Source organism: Bos indicus, chromosome 3 (genome assembly GCF_029378745.1).
Source record: "Bos indicus isolate NIAB-ARS_2022 breed Sahiwal x Tharparkar chromosome 3, NIAB-ARS_B.indTharparkar_mat_pri_1.0, whole genome shotgun sequence".
Taxonomy (NCBI): Eukaryota; Metazoa; Chordata; class Mammalia; order Artiodactyla; family Bovidae; genus Bos; species Bos indicus.
In genome coordinates, this window is record NC_091762.1 from 26,960,553 (window position 1) to 26,975,379 (window position 14,827).

At 48.5% G+C, this 14,827-nt stretch overlaps 1 protein-coding gene across 4 annotated transcripts in view; it reads left to right on the plus strand.

The window, feature by feature from the left end:
- Positions 1-1,184: 1,184 nt before the first annotated feature.
- IGSF3 (immunoglobulin superfamily member 3) overlaps positions 1,185-14,827 on the plus strand; it is a 129,906-nt gene continuing 116,263 nt past the window's right edge. For 2 of the 4 annotated variants that reach the window (XM_070785848.1, XM_070785851.1), the window contains exons 1-2: positions 1,185-1,302; positions 1,951-2,616. In XM_070785848.1, the coding sequence (XP_070641949.1) occupies positions 2,574-2,616 (43 nt within the window). In that variant the 5' untranslated portion in view covers positions 1,185-1,302; positions 1,951-2,573. Of the gene's footprint in view, positions 1,303-1,525; positions 1,550-1,950; positions 2,617-14,827 lie in introns of those variants that run through there. The other 2 variants (XM_070785850.1, XM_070785849.1) reach the window with 2 other exon arrangements.

Below are 14,827 nucleotides of genomic sequence, written 5' to 3' on the forward strand. Positions count from 1 at the left end.
TCTTACAGACAAGTTTGGGCCTAACAAAGATTTCTGGTCCCCTAACTGGACCACTGTCTCTCCACTCCTGCCCCTTGAGATTATTGATTCAGCAGCCTGTCAGACCTCCCCTCCCCATTTTCTCTGCCCTTGGTGCCTCCTTCTGCTCCTTTAGATTCTACCTGGTGTTCATTTCCTCTGAGAAGCCTTCCCTGCACCTGACCTGATCAACCCCTCATCCTCCTCATGCCTTGACCCCTCAACACAAGTTCAGGGACCTTGCATGGGCTTCTTCAACACTCTACTTTTCTTGCCTTACCTGTACTATGATCTCCTTACTAGACTGCAAGCCCCAGGGGCAAGACTGTCCTATTCCACGTTGGTCACCTTTAGTCTGTGCTCACCCAGTACCTGAGTATGTGTGTTGGACAAGTTTTGAATGAATGAAATTGTATTTGCTTGGAGTGTTCCTCATAAAATAATTATAGCTTACATTTTACTGAGTGCTTAAGATGTAGCAGGCACCATCCTAAGTGTTTTACAAGCGTGTCATCTCATATAACCCGATTAAGCACAGGCCATTTCTTCATATAACAGGTGGGGGGAAACTGAGGCACAGGGCTGTTAGATAACTCGGCGGAGATAGGCAGCGGGGAAGTGGAGGAGCCGAGGTTAGAATCCAGACTTCTTCCAGAGTCCAGTTCGAATCGCAAAGTCTAGGAAATTTTGTCTCAGCGTGAAGTGCAGTGTGGGGATCATGAGCAGATTCAAGTCTCCTGCAAAGGGCTTTGTTTATGTTTCCCAGACAGGGGACGCGCTCCCGGCCGCCCTCTTGCAGGCTCCGGGGTCCTTTGCTGGGCTTTGGGAAGGGCCTGTGCATCCTGTCGGTGGCCGGGTAGTGTGCGCGTGAGCCCCCCCGATTAACTTTTAGAGCTGCCCGGCCCCCACGCCAGCTGCGCCCAGGTTCTCGGGTGGCGTTTGCCACCCGCAGGTGCGGGTGAGGCGCCACCAGCGGCGCGCGGAGCCCCAAGGCCGTCCCCCAGAGCGGTAGCCCTTCTCCAGGGGTCGGGGGGGTGGGGAAGGGGTGGTGGGAAGGGGCGGGCCCGGGGGCGGTGCCTCTCGCCGAGGCCGCCGCCTTCTCCCCGCGCTTGGCTGGCCGGGGTGCAGCGGGCCGGGTGAAGGGGGCGGGGCCTGGGGAGGGGCCGGAGCGCGGCTGCCGGTGTAGCTGCGGGAGCAGAGGAAGGAGGCTGTGCGTCCCCAGAGGCGTGCGCCGGACGGAAGGACCGACGGACCCACGCGCGCAGGGAGAGGGCCGGCGGCGAGGTTGGTATCCGGTGGGCGCGCGGGCGGCGCGGGGAGGGGCGGCAGCGAAGGGAGCCGGAGCCCGGGGGAGGGCGGCGGGAGGGGCAGCGGCGGGCCCGGCGCCGGCTGCGCTCGGGGGTCGGCGCGAGACCCCTCCCCGGGCCGGTCGGGCGCGCGGCGAGCGCGCCCCGGCAGCGAAAGCGGAGCCCCGGTATCTTTTCTCCCTCCTCTTTTCTTTCCAGTCAGCGAAAAATAAACACCCAGGAAGGTAAAACAATAGCGGGGCCACCTGGGAGCGAGCCGAGCTCCCACGTTTGGGGCGGGTGCCGAGGGTGGAACCGGGAGTGGCTGCCCCACCTCGGAGCCCCTTCCAGATTTGCCCCCGCGGAGGGTGGGGCTACCCGCGGCGCCGGGGTTTGGTGGGAGGCGGAGGGAATTCCCTGGAGTGAAGCGTTTGGTAAAAGTATTGCAGGAACAATCGGGCTTCCCATGATTGCTCTACTCTGGGCGGGGAAACTGAGGCGGAGGCGAAGGTAGCGACTTAGCCAAGGTCAGACCGCAAAGGTGGACCGTCCTGATCCCGGATCGGGACCCAAGTGTCGCTCAGTCTCTCTTGGTTGTACTGCAGCCGTGCTTGCCTCGAATAAATCTCTGTTGTGTTTGTTTTAGAAATCTGCTGGCATTGTGGGACTGCTTCAGGGCTGCCGGACGAACGCCAAGTTGCTTCGTGTGTTTCGGGCAGGTCTAGGGCAGGTGGCAGCCCCGCCATGGATGGGGACGGACTTTTTGATGAAGAAACCCAAAGCAGGCGATGTCAGCCAGGGCGATTTGGCCGTCAAAGGTTTTGACAAAACCTGCCGTGTTCCCTTTCGTGGAATCCGAATGAGGGAGATTACAGACACCTTCACCGGGAAGCCAAGGACATTTCTGTATAATCAGTGGATGAAAGGATTTTCTCAGACTCTCTTTTTCCTTTTCCTTGAGGATTAATCCACAGCAGTCTACAATTCCAGTGGAAGCCACAAGGCACAGGATGTGGCAGGAGCCTCGAGCGCCTTCCGAATTGTTCTGGACCCTTCCTTTAGCGTAGAGGAGTTTAACATTTGCCACCCGCCGCCCCTCCCCGCCCCCACACTCCCTCCTGATGAGCTCCTTAACCTGTTCTCATTCCCTGAATTGAGTTCTATTTCCAAAACTGTCCTCTGCAGCTATAAGTGGATTGCCAGAAAGGAGAGATTAAGAGCTAGGAGGAGAGGAAGCGCCGAGCGTCGTGTCTCCTCTTGGCTGCCGACATGAAGTGCTTTTTCCCAGTGCTGAGCTGTCTGGCTGTGCTGGGTAAGTGGTGCTGCTTATCAGCGCGATCGATGGAAAGTTTAACCTGCTCCTGGTTCCTGTAATTCCTTGTGGTTCTTTCCCATCAACACGGCTTGGGGGGGACCCCGGGAGACGGCGGTGTGTGTCACAGGTTGGACTAGAGTACCCAGAGCCCCGTTTCTGACCCGGGAGGCATATTGTTCGTTGTCTTGAAGAAGGACACTAGCTGTCCTTAGTATCTGTCCTGGGCCTTGCTGTGGGGTCCACCCGTCCCTGACCACCCCCCCTCCCCCATCTCGGTCAATGTTGAGGGACTTCCATGTGGATTATGGATTGGTTTCTTGTATTTTTCTAAACGTAGTGCTTCAGCGTCTTCCTCTTCTCGTCTGTGTTGCTCCACATCAATTCCTAATCTGAAATGGCAACATTATTCCCACTCTTGGGAAAGTTGGTTTGGAAAGTTGACAATGATGGTGGGTTTTTTGAGGGGGGAAGTAGGAATGGGTGGAATAAGGGTTGAAGCTTTGCCTCATGTAAGTGATCTGTAGATAAAATGTTTGAGGGTCTGGTCATATGTCCCCTCCCCAAGGAAGTTAAGATCATAGTTCTGGGAAGAAGAGACACTAGAGGGATGGTGCCTGATAGGGGCTGTGCTTGGACTGGGTTTTGTGCCCCCACGGAAGGTCAGGATACTTAGCTTGGATGGAGAAACTCTGGCTTGAGAGGTGAACCCTTGACACCTTTCTTAAGGATTCTCTCCCATTGAAGAGCCCTCCCACCCCCCAACCCTTTGCCCAACATTCTCAGATTCAGTAGTGCTTTCCACGCCCTTGAATGCTGTCTTAGTCTTAAATACGGTATCTTGGGTTGAGGATAAGCTCCCTGGCCGGATGTGGTACATCCTCTCCCTCCATCTCCTTAGACTTCACAGCTGAACACCCCCTCTGCTCTCTGGGTACAGCTCAGTCCCCTGTATTCAGAAGAGGACATCACTGCTGCTTGTGGCGTTTCCATCTCCACATCTTGGTGTCTTGCATTTATGGGACTTGTGACCTGCTACCAGTGGAGATTGCTTTCATGCATTGTCTACTCCCTTGCAAGAGTTCACAGAAGGGCAGAAAGAGAGTGGACTTTGGAGATGGGAGATCCCGAGGTCAGATCTCGGCCTGACAGTGATTGATGTCTGAATCTCAGTAAAATCGAGTGATACCTCTAAGGATTGTCCTGACAGTTAAAGGTTATAAGGTATTGTAAATGTCTTGACTGCTTTGAAAAATATCTAGGGCACATAATGTGTGCCTGTGAGCTCAATCGTGTTCAACTCTTTGGGGCCCCATGGACTGGAGCCCATAAGGTTCCTTTGTCCATGGGATTTTCCAGGCAAGAATACTGGAGTGGGGTGCCATTTCCTCCTCCAGGGGATCATCCCAACTCAGGGATCAAACCCGGATCTCCTGCATTGCAGGTGGATTCTTTACCATCTGAGCCACCTGGGAAGCCCAGAATCGCTGGGAGAGCTTTAAAGAAATCTCGATGTCCAGGCAGCAACCCCAGAGCAGTTAAACCAGGTTCTTTGGGAGGACGACCCAGGCATGTATCTTTTAGCTGTCCTAGGTAATTCCAAAGTGCAGCCGAGTTAGGGAACCAGCGAGTGAGAGTGAGTTCCCCACGGCCGGCTCTGCGCTCCCCTCCGCAGCACTCACACAGACACCCAGTCCGGCGGCAAGTTAGTCAGTCTTCGGCCCAGGTGTGGGTCAGTGTCTCCCTGTCTCTTGTGTGCTCAGGTAGAATTAAGAAGACGGGTAGGTCTCCATTCACCAATACTAAATATTGTATTGGTATTTGCCATTCACTTAGTGTCTGGGTTTAAAATCAGTGGTTAGTGACTCATGTGGATTCAAGAGACAAGTAGGGAAAGCCCTCTGGGAAGCTTGGGTGTGGGGTGGACGATGTGGCTAAGGCATGAAAGAGGGCTGAGTGGAAGGGTGGGGCCCAGGGCAGGAGATGGAACCACCGATGGGAAGACAAGGAAATGTGGCATTTGTGCCTTTTGCTTCTCCTGGCTGCTCCAGAAATGTAAGGCTGCCAGCTGGTCCCCCTGCTGTTCCCCTCTGGGCTGCTCTGTGGAGTGGAGCTGGGGCCACTTTTGTCTTCTACTCCCAGCCTCAAGTGTGAACAGGTGCCATGGAGGAAAATGAGTGTCAGGGTGGTGCTGAAGGGGAGTGGTGGCCGAAGACCACACCTGGGTGACAGTGGGGAGGTTTAGAGCTGTGGAGGGCCCGGGTTTTTTTGATCCCTACTAGTGAAATCTCACCTTTTCTCATCACTCGATGGCTGGCAGCATGGCGGGGAGGGGGAGTGACTACTACTTTTTAACCTTGGAGACCAGCAGGTCTTTGTGGAGGGAACAAAACCCAGGTTGGGGTCTTATAACCCGCTTGCAGCCTGGTGTGGTCTGATTCATGCGTCATCGTTCTTGCTGTGTAATGAAAATTAATGTGTAATATGAATTGAAAATAGCAAAGATGCTCAAGGTTTTGTGTCCAGGTGGGTCACATGCTTGGAATAAAATTTTGTTTGTAAAAAGTAGGATCAAGGTTAAGTGTTCTGCAAAATGAGACTGATCCACGTGCTGCCAGCCTCTAGAAGGGGCAGTTTGAGTTAGAAATCCCTGTGACAGTGTGTAAGGAGTAAACAGGGTAAATCCAAGATGCTTGTCTCCCCCTTCGCCATCATCAGACCCATGTTTTCTGCTCCCTTCCTTTGCCACTGTCTAGGCTTTAGGTCAGGTTTCTCCTTTTCCGCCTGCCTGGGTACCAATTCCTGCCGTCTTGACCACTGTGTCTTGTTTCTTCCTTTTGCACCTGTGAGTGCCCACCTCACTAGGGAACCATCAGCTGCTATGGCTACCCTTGTCCCAGTTCTAAAGCCATCTTAAGCATGGGCCTGATTGAGCCACGAGGATAGTATAAAGTTTCCACTGCTGAGAATGGGTGGAGCCAGAGGGGCAGAAGAGAAGAGAGAGTAGGGGCTGGTGTGGATGTGGCTTGAGTGTGAAAGAGGGAATGAGGAGAGGCTGCTTGCAGCTGTGCCCGTGCCTGGGAGCAGCCCTGCATGAGTGACAGAGACATGGAGAGGTGACCACAGTGTCAGGGGGAGACAGAATAGGATTTGTGGCTGCGAGAGCAGGAAGGGAATAATCAGGAAAGATGAATATAAGCTTTAGGCACATAAAGCAAATTGTAATTTTGCATAACCATGAAGAGTTATGCCTTCTAGTCCAGTGCTGATGTTGCAAACAAGATGAAATAGCTTGAAAGTGTTCGCAGTGAAAAATGTAGGAGACTGGGACATCCCCGGATGGACACAGAGAACTCGTGAGTGGCTCATGGTCATTCTTGCTCTTCTCCAGTGGGAGAGAATTTTCATTTGTAGAGTTTGAAAAGCCTCTCATTTGAATACCGTGGACTGAGGAAGTGATCAGTTCTTTCCCAGTCGGGGAAGGCTTCTTAGGGGAGAGGCCAGAGAGTGCTTCCAAAAGAGATTGAAAGGAACTTTGATGTTCTGGTGGGAGTGAGCTCAGAGGCAGGACTGGGGTGATCAAAGGCTGAGGAGAGGGAGGAGGCAGAGGAAAGCAGCAAGGTGGCTAGGAGCAGTCAGGGAAAGGGTTCTGATGGAAGAAGACAAGGATTGTGGTTTATGGATGCATCAACACCACTGTTCCAACAATTTTGCCAGAAGCAATGCCCTTCCCTTTCCTGGGGACCATTTGACAAGGGTGCCAGAGAAGGGAATTTTTGTCAGGACTAGGCTAGCTAAGATGCCTTTCAACTGTATGAGTCATTGAGCCACCCCTGGGTACCCAGGGTTGTTTTAAGATGTCCCAGTCTCCTACGTCTGTTACTGCAGCAAGAGAATAGTAGTGTTACCACCTCTCCTAACTCTAGCCCTTGCTGTGAAGAAGTCCTTTCTCTTTGAGTCCTCAGTCCTGCAAGATAGAGACCTTACATTATCCTCTTTCTGTAGTTGGGGATATTGAGGTCTAGGAAGGTTCAGGAACTCACCTGGAGGTAGATGACTGTTGTTTAGTCACTAAGTCGTGTCCGACTCTTTGTGACCCCATGAACTTCAGTGAAGGACAACCCCCTGTCCTTCAGTGTCTCCCAGAGTTTACTCAAACTCATGTCCATTGAGTCAGTGATGCCATGCAACTATCTCATCCCCTGTTGTCCCCTTCTCCTCTTGCCCTCAATCTTTCCCAGCATCAGAGTCTTTTCTAGTGAGTCAGCTCTTTGTATCAGGTGGTCAAAGTATTGGAACTTCAGCTTCAGCATCAGTCCTTCCAATGAATATTCAGAGTTGATTTCCTTTAGGATTGACTGGTTTGATCTCCTTGCTGTCCAAGGGACTCTCAAGAGCCTTCTCCAGCACACAATTCGAAAGCATCAATTCTTTAGATGACTGTGCCAGCTTGAAATGGTGCTCCACAGCCATACGGACCCAGACCCTTTCTGCCTTGTTTCAAGTGCGTGCCTTTAGTCCCAAGATCATCTCATAGTCCAAGATGGCTGTGTTAACCCCAACCATCAGGAAGGAGGAAAAGAATTGGTAAAGGGCATGCCCTTTTAATTTAAGGACATTTCCCAGAAGTGTACCCCTCACTTCTGCTTACATCCCCATTGGTTAGAACTTGGTCACATGACCATACTTTGCTGCAAGGAAGGCTTGGAAATATCCTTAATTCTCAGTGTCCAGCCAAAAACTAGGGTTCTGTTATTACACGGGAAGGAGAGAACAGATTTAGCAGGGACAGGTACTGGTCTCTGGGACACTTACAAAGCTAGGAAGTGGCAGAACAGGGTTTTGAAACCAGGACCACTTGGTTCAAATCCCATGTTCTTTCATCCTACAAGTTGTCTGTCTGAGTATGAGTCCCCTCCCCTGGCGTCTTAGAATCCTTAATAGGAAGACAAGAGCTAGATAAACCAGCTGTTACGTGAAGCAACACAAATCAGCATGTAATTGGACACTCAGAGTGGTGGTTTTAGTGGTAGCATTGTTTATAGAATTCTTAGGTGCCAGTCACTGGTAAACACTTTCTATAGCATGACCTTCTGTATAAAGTGCGTAGGGACCATCTCTGGCGTGTTCATTACTGTAGCCCTAGAACTCAGCCGTGTGCCTGGAGCAAAGTAGCTGTTCATTTAATTTTTTGATGAATGAATGATTTCACAAGGTAGGTGTTGTTTCTGTATCAGCTCCCTTGATCAAGATGAGGAAATTCAAAACTCAGGGAGTTTAAATCATTTTGCTGAAAAGGAAAGAGCTCAAAATTGGCAGAGCTTGGATTTGAATCCAGCCTTGTCTGGCTATAGTGCTTGTGCGTTTACTCCACCAAACAGGGGTTCTTCACCTTTTTTGTGAAGGAAAAAAGGATCCAAAATGGGTCCTTTTGGCAAGCTGCTGAAGTCTATGGACCTCTTCCTAGGATAACGTTCTCAAATGCATAAATAAATAACATAGGATTAGGGAAAATCAATTTTATTGAAATACCCTCACCAAAATATTAACAAAAACAAATTTATAACATAGCACTAAACTTCTTTAATTACACATTAAATAACAAGATCTAACAGTTGTGTAATTTTGGTGTAGTGAAGGGTGCAAATGATGTTTTGAGGTATCTGCATCCACTGTGATGTGATATGAAAGTATGTATGATTTGTATTGTGACAGAGTCACAGGTCTTGAATATATTACCATGATACTTACCTACATTCATAATCAAAGGAACAGCTATTTACTTGCTTGTTTAGTCGCTAACATGTGTCTGACTCTAGCGTCCTCATGGACTGTAGCCTGTCAGGCTCCTCTGTCCATGGCATTTTTCAGGCAAGAATACTGGAGTGGGTTGCCATTTCCTTCTCCAGGGGATCTTCCCAACTCAGTGATTGAACCCGTATCTCCTGCGTTGCAGGCGGATTCTTTACCGCTGAGCCACCAGGGAAGCCCCAACATTCACTTAAGAGATTAGTGAAAATAAGGATGCAGTTTTTTTCTCATTCAAATTCATCTATCTCCTGAATTCTGTCCACAGATCCCTGTGAAGTTCAAAGTAAAGTTCAAAGTAATCAGTAGTTGTCAGCAAAAACCCTGTGGAAGAAGTCTTGGGCTGGGCTTTCAGAAATGGGTGGGCTTTGTCTGAGGAGGCTGTTCTCTTCCCAGGAGAGTCCTGCTAATGCAGAGGCATCAGCAGTCATAATGATGGCAGAGTGGCCCTTTAGGGACTGGATAAATGACTGTCGGTGGTTTTAGGGACCAGTTCATGTGGGATGATGCCGGACACAGAGATTTGGTTTGGACTGTAACTGAGTTTGGGATTTGGGCTTAGACTGGGTCCCTGGAACCCAGGCAGACCACTTCTGCTGAGCCCTGGCCCAGGAACTGGAAGACGTGGCTCTACTCAGTGGCCTCTTGTGGTCCCTGGCCTTGTGCACTCTGAGCTATGGCACCGTGATTAGTATCTGTAGGTTCCTTTGGGAGTTCCTTGTTCACCGTGATTGGACACCTGTTTCTTTGCTGCTTCAACGTGAGCACAGCTATTCCTTGTAAAGGCTTGGATTTTAATTTAAGGAAATTTAGGACACCTGTGTGTGAATGCCCCTGATTTTCAGAGACATGAGTGGTTGCATCAAAATCAAGCTTCTTATGTGTAGAAAATCACATTGTGCCAAATTCCCTCATCAAGACCCCTTTATTAAGTGACTAATGATGGACCCCAGTGGCAGACACTTAACAAAGACCATGGCAGTGGGCCTCCCTTAACTGGAACCCCAGTTAAGTGGGATTTTGCTTTTATTTTTGAACTCCACTTTCAGGAAGGTGAAATCACAAGATGGCAGCAGCAGGGATTGATTCTAAAAACTGGCATTCCAAGCCACTGTCAGCCTCGTCTCTCCATCTCCACAACTCTAATTATAGTAGCAAAAGAGAAGGATGAGCCTAGGGGCCCTGGAAGATTCTGAATCAAAGATTAAATTATATTAACTCCACTCAGGCTGGGAAGTGGTCAGATGGGTCTTAAAAAGCTTTATAATAGGCTTTATGATAATGAGAGTTGAAGCAAAGTTTCTGCCCAGCCGTCTAATGAAATTCATCTGAATACTGCATCATTTCCCTTCGTCCGGGTGATCCAGGTTTTGCACAACCATGTTCCTGCCCTCGAGGTGGTGTGCTAAAGCCGGGGGTGAAAAAAAAAAAAGTGTGGTAGATGACTTTTTGCAAGTGGACAACCACAGGCTCTCCAAGGACTGTTGTCTTGTTGGGGAAGGAGAGGCCAGGCAAGTTTATTCGTGCCTTCAGCTAAGCAGGAGTAAAGGGAATTCTTTGTCCAGGGAAGGGGTGTGACTGGAGTAGCCCTCAAACGCTCAATCTGGAAACATTTTCTGCCTGGGCTGGAATTTGAGGCAGTTTTTTTTTTTTTTTTTTAATAATAAGAGAGTGAGGTCCTCGCAGAATTGTGGAATGGAGGACACCAGGACACAAGGGGATGCTTTGAGAAGACTTCTTATTTGTTTATTTATTTAGCTGCACTGAGTCTTAGTTGTAGCATATGGGATCTTAGTTCCCTGACTAGGGATCGAACCTGGGCCCCGTGGTTTGGAAGCACGGAATCTTACCTCCTGGACCACCAGGAAGTCCCAAGAAGCCTTCTGAAGGGGTGGGGAAGCCCTAGTGTCAGTGGGCCTGGGTCCTAAAGGTGCTGGTTGGAAGAATTGGAGTTGTCGGTTGGTGTAGGTATTTGGGCCAGAGACAGATGGCAGATACCAGAGAGCTGTAGATGTGTGTAGATAGGAGAAGTGACAGAGAGGGTAGGGGACATTATTGGAGGTGGGGGGTCTTGAGTGGAAGTAAAGGGGACCTGTTTTTGTACTGAAGGAAGAGCTTTTGTTCATCATAATCCTAACAAAACAACTCAAAGAGATCAGTGTCTAGTCTTCTTGTGGGGACCTCTTGCCATCAATTTACAGGTCCCCAGACCTTTCCTTTATTAAAGCAGGAAGAAATCTGATACCAGCTATGTGTTCTTTTCCCTTATAATTCTTTGATGTTGTGGGATCTGTTCAGGATTGCCTTAAATTGGAGTTATTTTCATGTATTTGATTGTTTTGTTTGTAACACCCATTTCCCCTTACTCTGCTCTTCCTTTTCCATGGCGACCTCTGCAAACACCTCTTCTGTCAGCTGGGCCTTGGATCCTGTTTGTGTTGTTGATAATGGAGCCACATCATGAGATGGGCTGCCTGTCTTCTCAGGGATCCTTTTTATTAACTCTCCTTACCCCAAGAGTCCCATAAATTTGAAATCTTCTGTCTCTTAGAAAGGCAGCATTTAGTAGGTAGTATTAATCTGTTTTTTCTACATGATAACCAGTGTGATCCCTCACATTTGGTACAGTAGTCTGGTTTTAAAGCAAAATTAGCTTGGTGCTTGGAGAAGGCAATGGCACCCCACTACAGCACTCTTGCATGGACAGAGGAGCCTGGTGGGCCGCAGTCCATGGGGTCACATAGAGTCGGACACGACTGAAGCGACTTAGCAGTAGCAGCTTGGTGCTCACACATAGCCTGGATCCATTAGGTACCTTAGCCCTGTGTCTGTACCTTAGTGGAAGTGGTATCATGGTTAGGTGTTTTTGAAACTTATAAGGTGGCCAGCTTCTCCACCCTCAAGTGTTACTTTAAGAGCTGTAAGGAGCTTGGGTAACTTAACCAGGATGTGTTTGCTCCTTAGGTAAAATTAACTGATTGCATTGGCGACCTTGATTTGACTTTGGTAGGAAGGGCTTGGAGGAGGAGGAGAAGGAGGAATGGGAGATCTTTGTGTGAGTAACTGTTTGTTGCTCCAGGGCAAACCACGCCTCCCCGCCCTGGCCAGGTACCCTCCCCCTGCCGCCCCGCCCCTTTCCTAAAGACCTCCAGAGAAGGAAACTTTGCAACCTTTTAGATGCAACACATACATTGAGAAGAAAGACTTGATTTTCACTGATTTAAGTCATAATTTAAAACAGCAAATAAAGTGCTTCAGGGTAAAATGTTATATAAAAGAAAGGTGATGAGCTATTGGTTGCAGTTTCACAAGATAGCTTATATATGCTTGCTTTATTTCTTTGACTTTTACTTTTTGGATGGTGTGCCGTATGAATATAGTTCTGTTGTAAAAATCTAGTATACCACAGACAGAAAGCTTTCCTGGTGGCTCTGATGGTAAAGAATCTGCCTACAAGGTGGGAGACCCAGGTTCCTGGGTCGGGAAGATCGCCTGGAGAAGGAAATGGAGAACAACCCACTCCAGTATTCTTGCCTGCAGAATCCCGTGGACAGAGGACCCTGGCGGGCTACAATCCATGGGATCACAAAGAGTCGGACATGACTCAGTGATTAACAGGAGCACAGACGGAAAGTAAAATGTGGAAGTTCCCCTCCCTGCTCCATGTCCCTCTTTGAGTCTGAAATACCTTCTTTCGGAGAAGGCAATGGCACCCCACTCCAGTACTCTTGCCTGGAAAATCCCATGGACAGAGGAGCCTGGTAGGCTGCAGTCCATGGGGTCGCTAAGAGTCAGACACAACTGAGCGACTTCACTTTCACTTTTCATTTTCATGCATTGGAGGAGGAAATGGCAACCCACTCCAGTGTTCTTGCCTGGAGAATCCCAGGGATGGGGGAGCCTGGTGGGCTGCCGTCTCTGGGGTCGAACAGAGTCGGACACGACTGAAGTGACTTAGCAGCAGCATACCTTCTTTATAGTTTGATACAGCATATTCTCCCAGGCTTTTCCCTCTCATTTCTATTCATACACTCACACAAATACAGCTTTTTTGACATAAATGGACTCACAAGAACATATGGTTCAACAACATGATTCTCAAGGGGTGATTTACTCCACTCTTTTTTCAGTCTTAATTTTATACTCATATCAGAACTGATTTTGTTATTTTATAGCTAGTAGAAGCTGTAATTGGTGAAGTCATTAGGGAGCAGCAAGTCTTACTCAATAGCCATATAACAGAATAATTTTGTCTTGTGGTATCAAGAACAACAGTCATAATGAAAACACTGCCCTTAAGTGTTAATGTACTTAAGAGAAATAATTGACTTGTTCATTCTGAATATTTTCTCTAGAAACACATACATTTAACAAATTAAGCACACCCATATTTTATTGACTGTCTTAATTATAATCTTGAATTAAATAAAGCCCATTTAAAACTCATTGAGAGGACAATTGTAAATACTGGATTTTGTGTCCAAGTCAATCAATTGCTCTTATTTGTTCATAGACTAGGAAAAAAAATGAGAAGTTTTCCTGCATTTTCAGCTCCCAAATAATTCTTCCATTTAAAGTGAACTGGACTGGAGTCACCTTTAAGGTTGCTGGCTACCAAACATTCAAGACCTTAACCCAAAGGAAGATAATTTTTTTCCTTTAGTCCTGCTGGAGCAGCTATTGCTGTAAAAAGATTATCATTTCAAAGTGTTGGGTTACTTCTCAAGTTCACTAGTATGAACTTTCTTTAAAACCTCGGGAGCAAAAACAGATTTCTTGGATGGTTCACCTTTAGACCTGATTTTTAAAGTAGTTGCTATTTTGGAGGGATGGTGGTTGGATTCACATATCACAGCCAACCCTTCTTAAACATCAGGGTTTGACCTGCTGCCACCCATCCAGAGAGCTCTGTTGTGTTAGAGCCTCCTTACGGTCCTTTCCTGAAAAGACTTTGATCTGTTCCTTCAAGAAATACCTGAGTGCCTTCTACAAGCACTCATTGTTCTGTTATCTCAGATGCCAAGAACTAAAAGCTAACATCATAATGACCATTTTAAGTAGTCACCTGGTATGCATTTTAATCTTTGATAAATAGAAACATTAACTAAAAACACCTCTGACGTTAGGGAACTCTTTTCTGTCCCTAAGGTAAAGTCTTTTTCTTGCTGTTTCTTAAATCTTCTTGTTTTGTTCTCAACTCTTCTTCAGCAGCCATGAATTACACATACCCTAGGCAGTCCTGGTAAAGAGCCCTTTAGAAGTAAGAGATAATACCAATGCTGGTGGGAGACTGGGGCTGGGGAGAGGTAAGGGCGAATTCTTTGCTTTGAAAATATGCAAATATCCCGAGTCCCGGATATATGGAATGTCTTTATTAACTGATGGGAATTTTGTATTGGAACTGGGATTTTCATACTTGGCTCTGAATTCCTGTTGTTGCTGTGCTCAGTCGCTTAGTTGTGTCCAGTTCTTTGCCGCTCCGTGGATTGTAGGCTCCCCCAGGCACCTCTGTCCATGGAATTTCCCAGGCAAGAATACCAGAGTGGGTATTCTCTTCTCCAGGGGATCTTCCCGACCCAGGGGTTGAACTGTGTCTCCTGAATTGGCAGGTGGATTCTTAACCACTAGTGCTACCTGGGAAGCCCACCAGAACAGAACAAAAGAAAACTAGAATGATCACATGCTTTGCCATCAGATAGGACACAGCATCCATACCAAACTTCCTCCCGAGGACTTTGGTGTTGAGGGTGTGGTGACGCTAAGATTGGGCCTATCCCTGGTGGCTCAGACAGTACAGAATCTGTCTGCCAGTGCCAGAGATCTGCATTCTTTCGATCCCTGGGTCAGGAAGATCCCCTGGAGAAGGGAGTGGCAAACCCACTCCACTATTCTTGCCTGGAGCATCCCCTGGACAGAGGAGCCTGGCAGGCTGCAGTGCATGGGGTCTCAAAGAGTTGGACACGACTGAGCGACTAACACACACACACCTGGTACTCAGTCCCAGAACCTGGAGCTCTCACCACTGCTGTTTTCTGGAAGCTGCTGGGTCAGCTCAGTGGGAGGTGGGTGGGGCAGACTCTTCCAGATCTGCCCCTTCTCAGAGGCCCTCCCTTGACCTGGGATGATCCCTGACCAGCACTGGTCTGTGCTTCTCTCTCCTGTCCCTGGTGTTTCTCCCTGCTTCATCCCCTAAGTCAGAAGGTCCCAGGCGGGTTGTAAGCTGTGCCTGGTGGCCTTGGCCTGAGCCCCATAGCAGGTGGTACTACTCCTGGGAGACCCTGTGTGCCAGGCCAGCCTTCTCTCCACCAGCAGCTTTCTTCAGAAGCCTTTCTGGTTTTCCTCAGTGGTTTTGTTCTGTGTTGATTCTGTGTTGATGTGGAGATGAATGGTCTGTTGGGGATTC